This window comes from Dermacentor variabilis, unplaced genomic scaffold (assembly GCF_050947875.1).
Source record: "Dermacentor variabilis isolate Ectoservices unplaced genomic scaffold, ASM5094787v1 scaffold_14, whole genome shotgun sequence".
Lineage (NCBI taxonomy): Eukaryota > Metazoa > Arthropoda > Arachnida > Ixodida > Ixodidae > Dermacentor > Dermacentor variabilis.
In genome coordinates, this window is record NW_027460302.1 from 13,044,802 (window position 1) to 13,066,600 (window position 21,799).

The 21,799-nt window shown below is 48.6% G+C and overlaps 1 protein-coding gene across 1 annotated transcript in view; it reads left to right on the top strand.

The window, feature by feature from the left end:
* LOC142567657 (uncharacterized) overlaps positions 1-21,799 on the top strand; it is a 69,564-nt gene that overhangs the window by 11,687 nt on the left and 36,078 nt on the right. Inside the window, exon 2 of the mRNA XM_075677838.1 lies at positions 2,049-2,196. Coding sequence (XP_075533953.1) covers positions 2,049-2,196 — 148 coding nt within the window. The remainder of the gene's footprint in view (positions 1-2,048; positions 2,197-21,799) is intronic.

The following is a 21,799-nucleotide window of genomic DNA, read 5'->3' on the forward strand; positions in this document are numbered from 1 at the left end:
TGCAATTACCTTAGTAAGTAATTTGTAGGTAACGGACAGCAAGCTGATCGGTCTATAATTTTTCATGTCTTTGGCGTGCCCTTTCTTATGGATTAGGATTATGTTAGGGTTTTTCCAAGATTCCGGTACGCTCGAAGACATGAGGCATTGCGTATACTGGGTGGCCAGTTTCTCTAGCACAATCTACCCACCATCCTTCAACAAATCTGCTGTTACCTGATCCTCCCCAGCTGCCTTCCCCCTTTGCATAGCTCCCAAGGCTTTCTTTACTTCTTCCGGCGTTACCTTTCCAATTCCTCTAGGCTATTCTCTCTTCCGTTACCGTCGTGGGTGCCACTGGTACTGTATAAATCTCTATAGAACTTTTCAGCCACTTGAACTATCTCATCAATATTAGTAATGATATTGCCGGCTTTGTCTCTTAACGCATGCATCTGATTCTTATCAATTCCTAGTTTCTTCTTCGCTGCTTTTAGGCTTCTTCCGTTCCTGAGAGCATGTTCAATTCTATCCATATTATACTTCCTTATGTCAGCGGTCTTACGCTTGTTGATTAACTTCGAAAGTTCTGCCAGTTCTATTCTATATGTAGGGTTAGAGGCTTTCATACATTGGCGTTTCTTGATCAGATCTTTCGTCTCCTCCGATAGCTTGCTAGTGTCCTGCATAACAGAGTTACCATTGACTTCTATTGCACACTCCTTAATGATGCCCACAAGATTGTCGTTCATTGCTTCAACACTAAGGTCGTGTTCCTGAGTTAAAGCTGAATACCTGTTCTGTAGCTTGATCTGGAATTCCTCTATTTTCCCTCTTACCGCTAACTCATTGATCGGCTTCTTATGTACCAGTTTCTTCCGTTCCCTCCTCAGGTCTAGGCTAATTCGAGTTCTTACCATCATATGATCACTGCAGCGCACCTTGCTGAGCATGTCCACGTGTTGTATGATGCCAGGGTTAGCGCAGAGTATAAGGTCTATTTGATTTTGAGTCTCGCCAATCGGGCTCCTCCACATCCACTTTCGACTATCCCGCTTGCTTAAGAAGGTATTCATTATCCGCATATTATTCTGTTCCGCAAGCCCTACTAATAACTCTCCCCTGATATTCCTAGTGCCTATGCCATATTCCCCCACTGCCTTGTCTCCAGCCTGCTTCTTGCCTACCTTGGCATTGAAGTCGCCCATCAGTATGGTGTCTTTGTTTTGACTTTACCCATCGCCAATTCCACGTCTTCATAGAAGTTTTCGACTTCCTTGTCATCATGACTGGATGTAGGGGCGTAGACCTGTAGAACCTTCATTTTGTACCTCTCATTAAGTTTCACAACAAGACCTGCCACTCTCTCGTTAATGCTATAGAATTCCTGTATGTTACCAGCTATATTCTTATTAATCAGGAACCCGACTCCTAGTTCTCGTCTCTCCGCTAAGCCCCGGTAGCACAGGACGTGCCCGCTTTTTAGCACTATATATGCTTCTTTTGGCCTCCTAACTTCACTGAGCCCTATTATAGCCCTCTAATTCCTCCAATAGCATTGCTAGACTCGCCTCACTAGATAGCGTTCTAGCGTTAAACGTTGCCAGGTTCATATTCCATTGGCGGTCTGTCCGGAGCCAGGGATTCTTAGCACCCTCTGCTGCGTCGCAGGTCTGACCGCCGCCGTGGTCAGTTGCTTCGCAGCTGCTGGGGACTGAGGGCCGGGGCTTTATTGTTGTGTTCATATAGGAGGTTGTGGCCAAGTACTGCACCAGGGTGGCCAATCCTGCTCTGGTGAGGGAGTGTGTTACCGGTTCTGGTCGCCGGCATCATACTCCAGGCCTGTTTATGCAATTTTATCAACTCGCGGATTTTTTTAATCCGGTGGAAAATTGCGCGGCACCGGGATTCGTACCACGGATCTCTTGCACGCGTGGCGGGTGTTCTACCTCTACGCCACCGCTGCAACCTAGCGGGTAATTACCAGTGGGCAAAACGGGAATCCGTGAGGGCCTAAGTTTGTAAACAGCAGAGGAATTTATACCAGCTTGGCTGCGATCACGTTGCAGATGACCTTATCGAGGCCGGCACCGTCTCTTCAGTGTCCACTTGTGAAACCTGCGGTGCCTGCTTCTCTTCGCCCGAATTCTTGGTGAGGCATCGTCGCTATGGGCACACGGGAAGGTCACACAGTCAGCAGCAGTGTTCCCACAGCAGGTAGGATATAACGGTTCTTATACGAACAAGTATCCAGAATATTTAATTTAGATTGTGTAGCATTGCATGTATCACTTATTCTGAGCATATAAAAGAAAGAAAACACACTTTGTGATTTTCCTTGTGCCTCGTCTAAGTACTAGTCATAAGATACCTGGACTATGCTGTAAGGTAACCGACCTGGGTTTCTGTCCTAACGTCAGCGCGCACGCAGCGCGCAGCAACTATCACGGAGTATCTGGTGGCTATCACTTTCCCTTCCCCCGTATTCCCTTCTCCTTACCCCGTCTCTTCCTTTGGCGTCTCTAAAGGAAGCGACGCAGAATGTCATGCTTCAGATGTCAAGGTCAGGGAGGTTAGGGACACAGCGCAGAAACATGCCGTTTCCACTGAGATGTAGGCTGCAAGTGCCGTCAACGTGGGCACCTCGCGAGGGTGTGCTTCCGTCGCACGGATAAATTGCCTGCCGCGCCAAGAGCGTCACATCGGAACGTCAGTATGCTGGGTTCGAGGAATGACGACGCCGAGGCTGAGGGCCTACTCATGCTGGGGGCTGCTGATGACTACGCCGGGTCCCTCCGGGCAGTCAAGCCGCTGGTGCGTACGTTGGAGTGGGACAGAGTTCCGGTCATCATGCAGCTAGACACGGGGTCGTCCGTTTCAATCATCACTTGGACAACGTACATAAAACATCGGGCGGCCTGGCCTAAGCTCCAAGACTGCCCGTTGAACTTAACTTGTTTCCTCGGGAAACTTCCGGTGCGCGGACCGTCGAAGCTCAGCGTTTCCAGAGGAGGGTGTTCCGTGGCAGGCACCTTGACCGTCCTCGGATGCAGAGGGCCCAACCTGTATGGCCGAGACCTCATCAAAGTGGTCAACCTACTGGATGTATCGGTTTTCAGCGTGTTGGCCAATCGTGAGCCCTTCATCATAGATTCAGAAAAAAGGTCGATGTCCAAGACCTGTTAAAAGAATTTCCTAAGGTGTTTGAACCAGATCTGGGCCTTATCAAGGGTCCTCCTGCCCACTTTCGCCTAAAAGAAACCGCCATTCCAAGGTTTTGCAAAGCTCGTTTTGTGCCGTACGGGTTACGTACCCAAGTAGCCGAAGAAATTAATCGCATAGTAGAAGGCGGCATTCTCAAACCTGTGCCATATTCCGAATGGGCTGAGCCCATAGTTCCAGTGGTGAAACGCAACGGCAGCATAAGACGTTGCGGGGATTTCAAGGTCAGAGTGAAGCAAGCCTGTCTTACGGCGCACTATCCTCTTCCACGCGTTTATGACACAATTGCTACGTTAAATGGAGGAGAAGTTTTTACTACGATTGACCTCCGCAACGCGTGCAACCAGCTGCCTTTGGATGAAGAATCCCCAGCTACTTACGAGCGTAAACGCTCAGAAGGGGCTCTTTTGTTCCACTCGACTACCATACGGGGTTTCGTCACCACCGGCGTTGTTTCAGAGCCGCAGGGAGGCGATACTCCAAGGCTTGTCAGGGGTGCAAGCCTATCTCGATAATCTCATTGTTGCACAACAAAAGGATGATTGCACTACACTTCGCAATATACTGGAGCGGTTGCGAGAGTCGGGAGCGCGTTTGCACCCAGACAAGTCCAAATTTCGCCAATCGGAAGTTGACCTCCGGGGTCACAGAGCAAGTGCTCACGGGGTGCAGCCGACGACGAAAAACAATGATGCAATCCTCGAAGTCAAGAAGTCGCAAAGCGCACCGGAGCTGCAGTCATTGTTGGGGCTGGTCACTTATTACCACAAGTCCTTTAAGAACGCGTCCTCGGTGATGGCACCCCTGTACGAGCTTCTCCGCACAAATGTCAAATTGCGCTGGGGCCGCACACAGCAGGAAGTCTTTGACGAGGTAAAGACGAGGCTCAAGGAAGCCAAGTGGCTAGCTCATTTTGACGGCGACAATCCACTAATGCTAGAGTGTGACGCATTGCCAGTCGGAATCGGCGCGGTGCTGCCACACGATGTGGGCCAGCGTGTGTTACGCCCGGTTGGCTTCCGCTTCCACATACTCAACCAAGCGGAGTGTAACTATTCACAGTTAGAGTGGGAAGCCCTGGCATTGGTATTCGGTGTGCTCAAATTTCGTGCATATCTGCTCGGCAGTGTTTTCACCTTGATAACAGACTATACCGCTCGTGGGCCTCTTTCATCCTGGCAAGCCTCCACCTGCCATGGCTGCGGGCCGTATCCAGCGCTGAGCCCTGATGAATGAATGAATGAATGAATGAATGAATGAATGAATGAATGAATGAATGAATGAATGAATGAATGAATGAATGTTTATTTTGACAGAAAAAAAATGCAGAGAATCTCTGTCAAAGAGGCTGACAAAAAGGCACGAATGCCTGACTAAGTGTCAGTCCCCTTCCCCGACCCGTTCCCAGTGCACAAAACACTCAAGCACACAGGGAAAGCATGGCACACAAAGTGGATACATACACACAAAAAAAAGAAAAGTACATGAAATATGTAACAGAAATACTGGATGCGATTTGTGTACAATAGAATGAAGTCATACCTGAAGCGGCAGCAAATACATGTTCACTTTTTTTTTAATGTGCGTAGGGACGGTGATTCCTTTATTATAGTGAGTAAGCCAGGGTGATGATTCAGAAAATCTGGAACTATGAATGCCTGCTCTTGCATGCCGCAATTGGTACGGATCTTGCCTTTGTTGCAAGTTAATTGCCTTGTGTTGTATTTGTGTTCATTCGGGAGGTATGCTTTAAAAATGGCGCTTTCATTGAGTCTTACGTCTTTAAATATTGCAATGGCTGTTTTTTTCTTAATAAGGTTTTCTAAAGTTAAAATACAATTCTTCTTGAAAAACGGAGTGGAGTGGCTGCTATAGGGCGCATTTTCAATTACCCGAATCATGCGTTTCTGCAAAGTTAGTAAACTATGGATGTTGGGTTTTGTCGTGGTACACCAGACAGATAAACAATATTGGAGGCGCGAAAGCACTAGGCTATAGTATAATTGTTTTTTTAATCGAGAAGGTAATAGACGCTTTAATTTTTTAATAATACCGATGGATCTTGAAATGCTGGTTTTAACGTTGTCGACATGACTGGACCAGTTTAAGTTTTCTTCAAACGTATCACCAAGGAACGTAGTACGTATAATGACTTCATCACGGTATTGTAACACTAAGCTATCGTCAATACCGTTGTTACGAGGCGGAAAAATGATGTATTTTGTCTTTTTAGTGTTTAATTCCAATTTATTTGCTCTAAACCAGTCTGAAAGATTACTGAGCCAAATATGTGCTTCTTGCTGGAGAGTAAGCAAGTTTCCACCAGAGAAAAGATATTAGTCTCATTAGCATACATGATTATGTCAGCTGTTAGAGGCACGTTTATGATGTCATTAATGTATAATAAAAAAAGAAGTGGCCCTAGGATGGACCCCTGCAGAACACCGTATATGATTTCGCCCATTGCTGATTTGGAAGGACAAATGTATGTGTACTGTAGTCGGTTGGTTAAATAATTTTTAATTACGTTAAGAGCAGATCCCCTTATGCCGTACTCATTTAACTTTTGTAACAAGATATCGTGTTTAATGGAATCGAATGCCTTTTTAAAGTCAAGAAGTATTCCTATTGTGTACAGTTTGTCCTCAACGTTACTTATTATTTTTTCTTTGGTCTTGAGCAACGCCATTTCACTACATTGGTGTTTTCGGATTTCGAGTGCCTGCAGCTACAACACCCGGCACAAGGACGGCAAGGCCAACATTCCAGCCGACGCACTCAGCCGGATTCCAGTAACACATCGACACTTCCCAATAAATCTGAAGATTGCGACGGTGGTGACTACGTCCTCCCCACGGACAGCCTCAACGATGGGGTCATTTTGGCCATACAGCTAGCAGCGTTGAGTTCGAAGGCCATATAGTTAAGCAAGGTGCGGAAATGGGTAGAGGAAGTTTGGCCGCAGCACCTGGTGGGTAAGGAGGAGCCTTTAAAGGTATTCTTTAACAGAAGAGATGAGCTGACTGTTAGTCACGGACTCATGTACTGGGCCATCGCGTGGTGGGGCCTACCGAGGCAAGAACAGCGATGCTACACGTTGCACGACACATATCAAGGAATCGGGGCGATCAACGCACTAGCCCGCTCACTCTTTTGGTACCCACGGATCGATGCTGACATAGAGCGGCTTGTAAAAAGTTGTCATGTTTGCGTGCAAGCAGCTCCTATGCTACCTAGACAGAAGACGGTGCCTTGGCCGAAAATGGGTTGGCGTTGGTCGAGGCCTCACGTAGATTTCGCCGGTCGTGTTGAAGGGTGGATGTTGCTGATATTGGTAGATGCACATACTAAGTAGTTTAAGGTTGTGCCCCTGAAAGGCGCCACAGCGTGCTCAACCATCAAGGCCTTCCGCACCACGGTCAGCACGTTTGGTATGCCGGAAACAATCGTGTCGGACAACGGCCCTCAGTTCACAGCGAAAGAGTTCGCCGACTTCCTGCGGTTGAATAAGATCGTGCACTCGTGCACCGTACCGTAACACTCGCAGTCAGACGTACTGGCAGAACGGGCTGTGCGAAACGTAAAGCAGGGATTGAAGAAAAACCGGCAAGGGTCCTTATAAACCCGTATGTCAAGGATCCTGCGTAGTTACCGAAGGACCTCGTTGGCCTGCGGTTGATGGCGTTCCCGCCGCGTTCTAGACTGGACACCACTATGGTACCTCTTGCTCCGGTCGAAGGTAACCCCTGCCATACTCACGCACCCGGCTTCTTGCAGACAGGCGATCCAGTGTGGGTACCTTCCTACAAGAAGAGCCCAGGACGCCCGCCACGATCCAGGAAACACAAGGCGCCCGGACGGGCAACGACAGATGGCACTACGGGGAAGATCGTGCGCCGTCACTTAGATCAAGTCAAGGTGCGACTTCTGAACAGTTCATTGGCCAATTCACCAGTCCAGTGTCCCATCAACATCCGGTCGGAAAGCACCACGGGTCAGTAAAAACTAGATGACCCACCTGCATTAGGGTCGCCTGCATCTACGAGACGCCAACGCCTATAATGCCTTTCCCCTTCTGAGGAGGTCACTCGGATCCGAAGGCCTCCCCAGCGGTTCCCCCCTCTAAGGGGGGAACCACTGGGGAGAAGATTGTTCCGAAATCAGCGCGCATGCAACGCGCGCGGCAGCTCTCACGGAGTATCTGGTGGCTATCAGTTTCCTTTCCCGTTTTTTACCTTCTCCTTATCCTGTGACCTGGGGGGGGGGGTGCATAAAAGCAACGCCCTATAGACAATAAAGCTGGCTTTTTCCTTGTTGGCATCAGAAGTGCTGACGTCCGATCACTTCAGTTTGAACTTTAGGCGCAATGGTAATGTTGCACAATGGATTCTACCAGAAAGCGGGAAGTAGCGGAGGGATGTCAGTGAAGCTTTCTTCTGTCGTTCCCCCTTCAATGCTGCCCTTTTTTGTTCAGCTACGGCTGCCTTTACCCTCTATGGCTTCTGTTCGCGACACCCGGTGCAATATTGTAACGTATTCCCCATGAAGGTAAACTATTCAATCCACAGTGCCCAAGTGCCAAATAGTCGGATGAAAGCTGCGCTAGGAGGCCGTTTTAATTGTTGGGATTTGTCCGAAAAACAGCGCTGCTAGTACCAATTGCTTTCGCGATTTGGACGTGGTGTGTTTTACAGCAAAGCTATGAACGGGAGTTCCGCAACTGTTCCGCAGTTGAGAGTAAATAATGCTAGAGCTTGGGAGAGGTTGCAACTAGTTGAGTTTTTATCTTCACAAATTCCGTAAAGTTCTTCGAACGACCCATTTCTCTGCCATTTTATATGTAATCACACGTGGATTCATTGAAAGAGTATAGGGTCCCATAGAGGCGAACTCAAAGCATATATTTTGTGTTTATTTCAAAACTTTATTGCTCTTGAACGAGCGCCCTGTCGTAGCATGTCCCTTTTAGCTTGTGCCTGTTACGAGCGTACGCTTGCGCTCTCCACCGTGTTGTGCTTGACTACATGCTTACCTGATCACTAAACCTTTAGCGTCTAACGTCATTATTTCTGCCACTTTAACCGGTTCTCTCCTATATTTACGCCCGATAGTTATCGTACGCTGCTGTCGAATGCTTTTAAGCCCTGTATGTGCATAGAAAGTTGTCGAGCTGCACTTTCAAGCATTTTTTGACGGCGCTGCCCAAGTATAAACAGAAACTAATTATATTAGAAGCAAGAAATGAATTAAAATCTTGTATTTGTTGCCTTTAAGTATTTCATCCTGTTCGAATATTTGTTGTGGCATTGACAGATGCAAATCTGAAGTTCTACGAACCAGGATCCTGATTGTAAGGCACGCCATACTGGGGAACAATGGATTGTTCGAACCTATAGACTGCGCTCCCGTTCGTCTGCCGAGGCCGGGATCGAATCCGCGGACTCACGTTCAGCAGCGTCATCCCAAACTCTCGTTCCCTTTTCCTGTAGCGAGATACAATTAAATGAAAGTCAGTGAAAAATCCTTTTCTGCTTGACTGTAATAGCGGGTGCAACGGAATTGAAGATAAATACATTGCGTTTTTACACATGAAATGCTTTTAGCTTCCATTGTCGGCGGCCTTCGAGTGACCTTCAGCCAAGAGCCAGAGCCGTTATCCGGGCACTCAAACGAGAACGGGGCAAGTTGGGAGAACAAAACGAGATTACCCGGGAAACCAGTCAAAACTTAAGAAAATGCGGCCTCTGGTCCCCAATCCTTTGTTCAGGCCCGAATTACATACTCTAGTTACTACCAAGTGACTTCCGAGTTCTTGCTGATGTTTGTCAACAATATCACTCATGCGGTAGCTTCTAGTACACTGAAGTTTTATTCTTTATTTCCAATAGGCGACGTCCAAAAGGCATATACAAGGCACCACACACTTCATTGTCATCGTTTGGCGCTGATACAGGGTTGCCTGTGTTCTTTTGAACGCCAGTGGTCCATCAGTTCCGCGTCCGGGGTTTTGCGTCGCCTCGAGTGATGGCGCTACGCTGTGTGGCGCCTTCTTGAGGCGATTTTCTTCTCCCTAGGCAGTGCGCTCTGTCTCCTTAGCGTCTTTCGCTGCCTATCGTGCCGTCTTCCGGCGGTTTCCTTCTAACTGGCCAGTGTTCATATAAACCAGCGTACAGTATGGCGTGGTGCGGTGCGGTGGAGTGCGCCGTGGCGAGCATGCACCATACTCATTTTAAGATTGTGGCTATCTCCAACCAATTTGCTTTGCCGGTTGCCATTTCATGTTCACATTGGCTCTCGATTGCCGGAGAGCTAGCAATTTTTAATAGCCGAAGCGCAAAATTTTCAGGAAAACGCTATTAGTAAAATAAACTTAGGAATAGGCGTCAGCTCTGCGATTTTGTATCAGTTTTTTCTGCAAACGGTGAGGTCATGTAGAACGGACAAAGTGACGCCGAAAGACAGCAAAATTGTGCCTTCTACAAGGGAGTGCTCACAAAAACACTCAAGAAAGTAAAAGTACGGTATCGCTCTTGCACTTCCTTGCGTGCTTCAATAAGCACGTTCTTGCATATTGTGCGCCTGCCCCGTCATGCATATTTAGCTTCAACTGCGTCTACTGTCATCATCATCAGTCTTTTACCTCCCTGTCCCTTTTTTCCCAGTTAAGTATAGAGTACTAGGCAAGAGTATAAGCTATAGCTCAGGCAAATATCGACGCCCTTACATATTGACACGTGGATTTGCTTATCTTTTTCGGTTAAGTGCTTATTCACCGTCTAGCAAATGTTATCGCTCAGCGTGGGACGCGCGTGCATGTATCGAAAATTTCTGAAATTTTATCGATTGTTCTAGCGGCTGTCAGTTTTCGCCAAACCTTGTGTAATCTGATTGCATATATTCGCGACGCGAATGGTGTAGGACGTCCTGGAAGACACGCGGGCACCAGCGATTACTCTAGAACGTTCGATGGTTCCAGTATAAAGGCCGACTCGCTTGACCGGTAGATCAGATTTCGACGATCGCTGACTAGGTTGGCCGCTGTCACCGTTCTTTAAGTGTAACCTGTTTTCGTGGGCACAGGTTTGCCCAGTAAAAGTTGGTTTCGTATTTCACAGTATTGTTGCGGGATGTTGGAAGTACAGAAAGACAGTATTTACAATATATATACAAGATGTGTCAGAGTTGTTAATATGGCTGACCACCAACAACACGCAGCAGCCAGGGTCTCGCGATCTTCTTCTTCCTCTCTCCATTATTCTTTGCGTAACAGGACCCCCGGGTGGTGAAGCGCCGTCTCGGCGCATGGCAGGTGAAGAATTGCGAGCGAAGTATGGCTTCAGCCACGAAACGTGCACGACGTCAACAGGTGTCGGAATTGAGGGTGCATTAAACTGTAGCGGCGAAATCTCGTAATTTACGGCGTTAACTTGACGTAGCACTTCATAAGGCAGTGTGTAGCGAGAGAGAAGCTTCTGGGAGAGGCCAACTCGACGACATGGTGACCAAATGAGCACCCAAGCATCAGGCCCGAACTTAATATCACGATGGCCCCTGTCATAACGCTCTTTTTGTATATGCTGGGAGGCTGAAAAACGAAATCGGGCGACTAGACGTGCCATGTGAGCGCGATCAATGACTTCCCGAGCGTACTCAGTTGTAACACGTAGCACAGAAGGGAGGATGGTGTCAAATGGCAATGTGGGGTCGCGACCATACAAAACATAAAAGGTTGAATGTCCTGCGGTGTCATGTCGGGAAGAGTTATACGCGAACGTCACATAGGCCAGCGTGGCGTCCCAGTCGCGGGGGTCGTTGGAGGCGTAAATCTACAGCATTTTATGACTGTTTGATTGAGACGTTCTTTAAGACCGTTGTTTGTGGGTGGTAGGCGGTATACAGCTTGTGTTCAGTGGCACAAGAGCGAGGAGGTGGTCGACAACTCAACACAAGAACGAGCGGCGCTGGTCTGTAAGTAACTGTCGATGTGCACCATGGTGGAGAATGACGTCGTGGAGGAGAAAATTGGCGACGTCTGTTGCGCAACTAGTCGGCAGCGCCTTTGTTATACTGTAGCGTGTCGCGTAATTACTAGCGACGGCGATCCACTTATCCCCTCTAGTCGTTGTCGAAAACGGGTCAAGCAGGTCAAGGCCTGCTTGACCTGCTTGACCGTCTTCTCGCGGTCCATTTCATCAAATGAAGTCTGTCAGTAGCCGGAGCGAAGATCGATGGACGAGACGTATTTAGCTCCGTGCAAGCAGTCCGAGGCGTAATCGATGCTCGGCAGTGGGTAGACGTCTTTTCGCGTAATCTTGTTCAAGTGGCGATAAACGATGCAAAAATGCCAGAAAACTTCAATTGGATGGAGTCCTCCGACAGGTAGGAGGGGAGGTTTCTTCCGGCGCTGACACAGTTCCCAAGTTGCGACCTAATGACGCACAGAGCTGTGGAGGCCCGTCGAGAAGAACCGGCGTCGTGCGCGGTCGTGTGTACGCAAAACTCCAAGGTGACCCGCCGGCGGTGCACCGTGAAGTTTTTCGAGAGCGACTGATCACTGTTGACGAGGAAGGACAAGGAGCAACTCAGGGCCGTCATGGTTGAGATTTCGGCGGCAGAGGATGCCGTTGTGTATACGAAAATTCGATATGTGCCGTCAGTGCTGCCAGTTTGCACTTCGGCGATGATGCAGTGTAAGGATTCGTCGCATTGTTGTTGAGCGTGCACGTCTGTTAGGTCAGTAAAAGCCATCAAGCAGGTCACCGGATCATGCGCAGCAGGATCAGGGCATCCACGTGGTTACGAGAGAGGCAGTCAGCGTCCATGTGGAGGCGTGCGGTCTTGTAACTCACAATAAATGAAAATTCCAGGAGCCGCAAAGGACAGCGACCAAGCCGTCCTGTCGGGTCCCGGAGGGAAGACAGCCATCAGAGTGCGTGGTGGTCTGTAACGACTCGAAAACGTGTGGCCGTACAAATATGCCCGGAACTAAGCGACAGCCCAAACTAAAGCCAAGCACTCCCGCTTCGTGATAAAGGAATTTCTCTCGGGAGGCGGCTGGCATAATCTATCACGCACTTAGTACCATTCTGCTGTTGGGCGAGAACAGCGCCGATGCCGTGGCCGCTTGCGTCAGTAGGGACTTCAGTCTGTGCATATGGGTCAAAGTGGGGAAGTGTGTTAGGGGTGGTCAGAAACCCGATGAGAGCGACGAACGCGTGAGCCTCCTCCGAGCCCCACGAGAATGGCGTGTTCGTCTTTAGAATATCTGTCAAAGGCCGAGGAACGTTGGCGAAGTTTTTAACGAAACGGCGAAATTAAAACCCAGGCCGACGAAGCAGCGCACGTCAGAAGCAGAACGTGGCACATGGAAACAGCGTACGGTGAGAGCTTTTTCTGAATCTCGTTGGACACCGGATGCTTCAACGAGGTGTCCCAGCATGTTAATCTGACGGCGCCGGAATTGACACTTCGTGGAGTTCAGTTGGAGGCCGGCTTTTCGAAAGACCGCAAGAATGGCAGCGAGTCGGGTAAGGTGGCTGCCGAACTTGGGAGAATAAACAATAACGTCGTCAAGGTAACAAAGACCGGTGGTTCCTTTGTAGTCTCACAGAAGAGAGTCCATCATACGTTCAAATATCGCAGGAGCACTGCATAGGCCAAAAGGCCTGAGTTTGAACTGATATAAGCCATCCGGCGTGATGAAGGCCGTCTTCTACGTCTTCTCGCGGTCCATTTCATCAACTGAAGTCTGTCAGTAGCCGGATCGAAGATCGATGGACGAGATGTATTTAGCTCCGTGCAAGCAGTCCAAGGAGTAATCGATGCGTGGTAGTGGGTAGACGTCTTTTCGCGTGATCTTGTTTAAGTGGCGATAATCGATGCAGAAATACCAGGTAGCATACTACTTTTCCACAAGTACGACAGGCGAAGCCCAAGGTCTGGCTGATGGCTTGATGGCCCCTTGGCGAAACATTTTGTCCACTTCTGATTGGATGACTGATTGGACGAATAGGATTTGTGTCTCCAATATTTATACGGTGGTGAACAAGAGATGTTTGGCCTAAAAGCCTGTCGCCGAAATCACAAATGTCACTGTACGATTCAAGCTGGAGACGTATGTCCGTGGCTTGTGTACGGGTGAGGTCAGGTGCAATCATTTTCGCGAAGGCATCCGTTAAGGAACCAGAGCTGTGAGCTGCAGTTAGCGCTAATAAACTACTCTCGGAATTCAGACCCTCAATGTCAAATTCGGAGCCACTAGAAACGCTTTCCAAGAACATGCCGGCTGGAATCACTTGAGGGCACAGGCTGAAATTCAGAAATGGTAGAAGGACGTCGTTATTAGTAACCGTGACCAGCGTATGCGGAAAAGCAACGTTCCGGTTCAAAAGCACGTCGATAATGCAGCTTGGCCTCCTCCTTAAGAGGAAGCTTTACCTCGGGTGCTCCTATCCAAATACATGTAGAAGGTGAATTCGTTTTTCTCCGCAACCACCGCACAAAATTTGACGAGGTTTGTTGCATTTAAAAGAAAAACTTAAATTCTACTGCCTTCTGGTTTCGAATACTTCATTTAGGTTGTCAATTCGTTATTAAAAATTGGCAAAAATCGCAAATTTTCCGAAAACAAAACTATCATGTTTGAAGCTATTTTACTCAACAATGAAAAATTATAATACGCTTATGTGAATCACATCTAATAGTGCATCTACAGCGGAGAAATTGATATGTTGCAAATGAATCTCAAAAGATTTAGTATTATCGAAATACGGCTTTTGCAGAACCCTTGTACATCACATAACCAATTCACGTAAGATACCAGTTGACATACGGAATTTGTCCGCTTTGACTCTTATGATAGGTGCCGTTTGAAGAACCACAATATCTGTTCTTGATGCAGGGCTAGTAGATTGTAAACATCGTGCTTCGATTTTTTTCGCACTTTCCAATGTTTCTAAATATTTTAAACAAAATTCAGGCCCTAAATCAATATTCCGCTTCCCACAGATACTAGAATTTAACATCCTCTCTCAAATGCAACAAATTTCATTAAAAGTGACCTAAGGGTTATCTCAGAATAGCGTTTCTGCGTTTTACATGTATTTCAATACGCCGCGTCGGAGTTGGGCCCGAGATAAAGGTTCCCCTTACACAATTTGTCGAGGGATCAAATACATTAATAATAATCGCATTGCCATTGCCAAAGATACTGCAAACGATTTCTTGAACGCTACGCACTGTCAAAACAAGTAATATATGTATTTTTTCATAAAAAGTTATGCTCGTATGTGCCAAAAATTGTGCCCAAAATAACTTATATCAATGCTTCCATGTTTTTGTCTGTTTAAGAAGTAAAGAAAATATCACCCAATCTTTAGAACTATATCAGCTTGAAACCAGCAAAGCAGTTCGTGCCGCTGATATGAAAAATATAAAAGCCATAAAATGAACAAGTTGAGGACAAATATGTTAATTAAACTTTCAAGAACCTTGTTTCACGCCTTGATTCAAGAACCTTGTTTACATTTTTTAGATATGCAACGGCCAGGAAAATATCTCTATGACGCTGTCATAGAGCTGCCACCTGTCATGTATCGTGAGTAATTGCACCTAAATTATTCTTCCAACAAAGATCAGGTATATGAAGGCGTTCTGCAACATACACGAGGGCGAGTCAAATGAAAGTAAGCCAATGCGAATATATGACAAACGGGGTACCTTATTTAAAAGTAGTCTCCATGAGCATTGAGACGTTTGTCCCATTCACTATCGAGTCGGGTGTTTCCCGTCTCATAAAACTCCTTGGGTTGCTGCTTCGAAAAATCTGCAACTGACTCTTTCACGTCATCGTCCGACACGAATCTGTTTCCCTTGGGTTGTTTTTCATTTGTCCCAAATTGTGGAAGTCGCAAGGCGACAGGTCTCAGCTGTATGGGGCATGTTGCAGCGTTTCCCACTTGAACTTTGCCAGTTTTGTATTAACCACATCAGCGACGTGGGAACGGGCATTGTCGTGAAACAATTAAAAATTAATTATGGGGTTTTACGTGCCAAAACCACTTTCTGCTTATGAGGCACTCCGTAGTGGAAGACTCCGGAAATTTCGACCACATGTGGTTCTTTAACGTGCACCTAAATCTAAGTACGCGGGTGTTTTCGCCTTTCGCCTCCATCGAAATGCGGCCGCCGTGGCTGGATTCAATTCCGCGACCTCGTGCTCAACAGCCCAACACCATAGCCACTGAACAACCACGGCGGGTCATGCTTATCATCAAGATGACCCCATTCGCCACTTTTCAACGTTGTTTGTTCTTGATTGCGGCACGCAGACGATCCAGCGTTTCACAATAACGGAAACGATTGATAGCTAGTCTCTCCGGCCTCAGCAAATTCTATCAGTAATGGCCACTGACGATCGAAAAAAAGAAAGTCAGCAACACCTTTCCGGCGCAAATGATGATTTTGCTTTCCTTGGGGGTGGTGAATTCGAATATTTCCACTGTAAGCTTTGCCATCGTGTTTCGGGCTCGTAGTAGTGGCACTATGGTTCATCCCCGATCCCATTTGCAGACAAGAAGTCTTCACCATCATTGTGATACCGGATCAGATGAGTCAAGGCAGCGCAGAACCTTCTTCTGGTGGTGGTTCAAAATCTTGGGCATCCATTGCGCACACAAGAGCCGATAACCGAGATGTTCATGATTTGTGGTGTGAACAGAAGCGTGGCTGATGTACGCTCTGCCGGCTTATCGATGCTTATCCTCCGTTCTTGTCTAAACAGCTCATCAACCTTTCCGATTGTGTTGGGGGCGATTGCACGGTGACTTTGGCCCGGTCTTGGATCGTTTTTGTAACTTTCACGTCCGTCTTTGAAACGTTTGCTCCAACGCTTCACAGTGGCCAATGAAACGCAATGTTCAACGTACACGGCAGCCCTACGGCAAATAATTTCTTTTAAGGAAACGCCTTCAGCTGTCAAAAACCTTACAACACCACGCTTCTCAACTTCTGCAAGGTCCATTACGTCACACAACCATGTTCAACCAAGTGTATGAGAGCATTAAAGAACATTTATCCTCACACCTGCATGTCACTTTTGTAAATGGGAGATGCTTGAGTGCTACGCGCATGCCTCACAGATAATGAACCGAATCATTATTGCGCGGGGTTGGTTGGCTCACTTTCATTTGACTCGCCCTCGTACATTAGAAATGTGAAGATACAATGGAATATACAAATGCGAAGATACAGCTTGATAAAGGGCAAAAAAGTCACTGGAAACAAAGCTCACTGCACGTATACACAAAACCTCGCAACAAGATATTTAAATATACGTATAAGTATCCAATAAATCTACGTATATAAGCAAAAAGCCACTGTTATGATGTGTCAAACAAGGCAAATAAACATGTTGCGCAATCACAGATTCACAGATCACAGAATCCTAACGCCTGCCCACCCTCCTTCCACTTCCCCCGATGTATACCGCGCGACGGAAGGCGGCGCGCTTGCTCCCCGCTTTTCTCCTTTGCGCACATAAGAATGAGCCAACATCGTCGGCTCACAAATTCCAACACCCTCCCCCCCCCACGCTTTCCCTCGCAGATACACCATGTGGCGCGATGTCATGATGTTATCACCGTTGGACTTTATCCGAAGCATGAAAGCGACGGCGACGGCAGGAATGCGCGTGGATTGTCCATATAATTGCTATCGCAATAATATAAGAGTACCCGGCAACTGAAGCGTCCCGTGGCCCATTACTTTCCGCAAAAGAAGTAACAAAATCGAACTTTCACCAGGCGACAATTCGCTGCGCCGCAACAATGTGTTTTTTTCTTCCTTTTGAGGGGCGGGGCCACCGAAATGAACAAACGCATAGTATGTTGGCCACAATCGAATGCCTACTTTGTGCACCTAATGTGGCTACCTTGGAAATATCGAAGAAAACTTGAAATGTTTGGTCCATCGAGAGCCCATACGCATACTTCTAGGTATCCTGCACCGGTGAGACAAGACTTTCCGGAGAGGCTGCGCTCAAGCGAACGCAGTACAATCCGTCGAGTCCCCACAGGGATGGCGGCGAGCGACCATCGTTTCTTTTTCTAGTCTGCTAGCCAGAAAGCGTCCAAAACTCTGGAAGGCGAAAATCCACTCGGCCAGAGAAAACCGAACGCGCAGCGAAGTGCGCCGCGCGGTGGTCGGGGCAACACCAGAAAAACGCATGCGCTCTGGCTGGCTCTGGCTGCCCGTGGGTAGGGTTGCGAGAACAAAAAAAAAATGAAGAAGCTCAATGTGTCCTCGCAAATAAAAGTCAAAGGAGAAAAAATAAATAAGAATGTAGTTATCTTGGCTGGCTTTAGTGTCTTGACATGGATGCTTTGGCGTACGTGAAAAAAAAAGTGATTTTTATTACGTGACATGACGGCACAAATGAACCACCACAACGTTTCGTCTCATCGAACCTCGCTGCGTGCTTTGTCAACTTGTCTGATAGTGGGCTGATTTGCCTTGTCTCGTTGAATGTTCCGATGTAAGATTTTAGAAAAGTCAATGAACTTTTGGTGTCAAATGTTTATAACAACAATAAACCCACAAAGTTCCGCAATTGAATATCTAAAGCCCAACTTTGGAAATGTCAATGCACCTTCCACATCAAAAATTTATGAGAACTGTATACCCGTGAAGTTTCAGAATTGACATCCATGCGCTCCGTAGATTCCGCGGCCTCCGCGATACGCCGCGACGAGCCCGCTCGCCATCAAAACGCCCTTGAAACTTTGTGCTCGGATGGGAATCCTTGTGTTATGTGACTCCAGGTGCATGGGCGTTGACGCGAAATCCAGCCCGAGTTCGCAATGTTTGCGGTGAAATGTCTTTTCGAGCGTGAAAAAGCCATTCTAGACAAAATCCAGAGTGATTTCCGGCGCCGGGGGTTGCTTTGGTCGGCGGGGCATGGACAGCACGAAAAAATTTCGGGGGGGGGGGAACTGAAGCCCCATAAGCCCCCCCCCCCCCGGCTACGCCCCTGTACGAGGTTAACTGGAAAGGTGTTAGCATCAGGGCTACGCGAACAGAAAACTGCGGGTGCCATCGCATCCAGTTCACGTCGAACGATTCGCGCCACGTCCTGTGATGGCGACGCATGCTCCTGTGCGGGTTGATTTTCACACGTCGACGTTGCGGAGGTATTGGGAGTCTGGCCAATGGTTGCAACACGCGTCGGCTTTTGGCCTGCTTGAATTGTCGGCACTCTTGAATGCTATAGCATCAACTGTAGAGCAGCTTTTGCACATGAGCAGATTAAAGGATTCGTCAGCAATTCCCTCAAGCACGTGCCCGACTTTCTCAGCTTCTGTCATGTCGTGATCGGCTCTACGACGAAGCGTCAGCACGTCCTGGATGTACGAGACAATGGACTCCGTGGGGGATTGGGCACGGGAGGACAGTTGCTGCTTTTCGGCAATCTTACGGCTGGCTCGTCTGCCAAACAACTCTGGCAACTTCTCTTTGTATTGGTCCCAGCTGGTTCGCTCGTCTTCGTCGTTTTAGTACCACACCTTTGCTGTGCCTCTTAGGTAGAACAACAAGTTAGCTAGTATAAGCGTAGCGTCCCATTTCTTGATTCCACTTGCGCGTTCGACATAGCCACCCACTTTTCAACGTCGGCGCCATCGGTCCCGCAGAAAGTTCCAGGATCCTTGGGTTGCACAACCAAAATCTAAGGTGACAGCGACGTAGCTGGTGACGGTGACGTTGGAGGCGGCAACGACGTTGACCCAGCGTGCTCACCGTCATTCATGGTGCGGACAGTGATGCGACGTCCACTACGGAGCTCTGTTTCCAGCCGTGGTACCCAGTACCGCCCCGTAATATTTTGATGTTACGGGGATGTTGGGAGTAGAGAAATACTGTATTTGCAATATATATACATGATCAGTCATAGTAGTTAAGATGGCTGACCACCAACAACACGCAGCAGCCAGCCTCTCGCGATCTTCTTCCTCTCTCTTCATTCATCCTTCCGTAACAGTATTACTACTGTGTTCTTTACCGTCACTACCACGTGATGTCTGGTGGAGGTGTTTTGCGTTCATGTACCGGACGCCCCCACAAAGCCGTGACCCAAGCCCGAACGCGGATGACAACACTAACTTCGCCAAGAACCAGCGAGGGAGCAGGGGGCTCAAAGGACTGCCCCCGGAGCACGGACTTTTGCCTGAGACGACTAGGAAGATCGTCGCCAAGCCAACCACTATAGCAGACCCAGCGTCCTCCATCGTGCTGCAGCAGCCCAGGGAGCCTCCGACGTTCCGCGGTTCAACATTTGAGGATCCGGAAAGCTGACTTGAGAGGCATGAGAGGGTCTCTACATGTAACATCTGAAACAGCGACGACAAACTACGACATGTCGGTTTCGCATTGAAAGACGCTGCGATGACGTGTTTCGAGAAGCGAGAAACCACCTTAACGACGTGGGACGTGTTCCGAGGCGGGTTTCTGCAGACATTCACAAGCGTCGTACGCCGAGAACGAGCCCAAGCTCTACTAGAAGGCTGAGTGCAGCTGCCTAACGAGAACATCGGGATTTTCACGGAGGGCATGAGCCGTCTATTCCCTCACGCCGACCCGGAGATGTCTGAGGAGAAGAAAGTCCGTCTACTCATGCGTGGTGCGAAGGAAGAACTTTTCGCCGGAATGATACGAAGATCGTCGACGAGTTTCTTCGTGAGGCCACCAGCATCGAGAGGACACTGGAATTGTGGAACAGGCAATTCAATTGCCGCACGAACTCTGCAAACTACGCCGGAGTTCAATCACTGGCCACCCACAATCTGCGCGAGACTATCAGAGCGGTCGCACGCGAAGGGCTGCAGAAGTTGTACCCAAGGTCGCAGCGTCAAGTCAAGTGGCCTTAACGCTGCAATTCCGTCATCCTCCGCCGCCGTCGCCAGCATGTCCACCCGTCGCCCAGCGCCGGTGCGCGAGGAAGACGGACATGTTGTGCGCCCCCGACCACCGCCCGCTCTGCTACCATTGCGGTAAGCCGGCCAGGTGCACCGCCGATACTCATACCGTGACTTGGGACTGCGATAGTTCGCTGTCAATGCACTACGCCCTCAGAAAGGTCAACGCCCTCTTGACATCGCCGACTACCTCACCGCTACTCTGTGGAACCCTCGCAGACCATCCCGTTCGTCATCACCAGGCCGCTACCTGTCGCCGCAACACCGTCCATACACTGCCCCAGCCCGGGAAAAGTGAAAGCAGGGATCGTGTAGGTGCGGTTGCTGTTTGTCGAACTGATGAAAGATCTACCGCCACCGACGAAGACGCCGAAGAGAATATGTCAACGACATCACAACGACACGCCGCCATCCCGATGAAGCCTAGAAGCAAACTATGCACCAACTAAAGACCTGACGACGCGACGTACCAGCCACCCGTTAGCACGATGCAGGCGTGATCCGACGCCGACGCCTAACTGCAACGCAAGACAAAGAACAACCGACATAGACGTGCTTCTCGACGCCCACGCCTTAGTTGACACAGGAGCCGACTACTACGTCATCAGTGGATCCCTCACCGCCCAGCGGAAAAAAGTCAGGACTGCACAGGACTGCCCTCAAATTCGGGCAGCTGCAGAACACCTCATATCGCCGACTGGAATCTGCACGGCAAGAATTACAGTTCATGACCAGACCTACCCTGAAACGCTCGTTGTCCTCGAACAGTGCTCGCGAATCGTAATTCCCGGCATGGACTTCCTGAACCAACACGGCGCCATCGTCGATCTGAGGTCGAATTCGATAATTCTGTCCGCAGAGTAAGCGATACCGACGGAGAAGCCTTCCAGTCAGCGTGCCTTGAGTGTGCTTGAGGACAATGTCCGCATCCCGCCTCGCTCCAGCATTGTCATTTCCGTCGGCAGTGAAACACCCGCGGACGTAGAAGGCGTCATCTAGGGTGACCAACGTCTACTGCTCGATCATGGAAATTGCGACACAAGAGGAATCGCTCGACTGTACGGAGCAAAAGCGAAAGTGACGCTGGCAACTTCAGCCAGGAGTTCAAGCACAACAAGGGCACGGCGATGGCATACATCAAGGAAATTGAAGAAACGGGCAATGAGTTTGTCCTCCCGGATTCTGCCGCATCTACCCCGCCGCTGCCCACTCTGCCCAACCTGCGAAAATCCCTTCCTGGGATTGCAGTATCACTAAATGAAAAAGACCACCGTACTTCTCGAACCAGACTTAGACGTAAATCCAAGTCTCCCCCTGAGTCAACAACAATAGCTCAGTAGTCTTCCCCGACAATTCAAAGACGGCTTTTTGACGTCATCGAGGATTCGACAAATACCAGTTGCAAATCATCCTATAATAACCGAAGAATGCGCTCGATCACTCCGCCAGAGCCCTTATCGAGTTTCGACGCGAGAACGTGAAGCTCTTAGGCAGTAAGTCGACCAAACGCTGCACGACATCTTTCAGCCATCAAAAAGCCGTGCGCATCTCCTGTAGTCTTGTTGAAGAAAAAGGACAGAACCCTACGTTTCTGCGTCGATTATCGTCGACTGAACGAAATCACGAAGGAC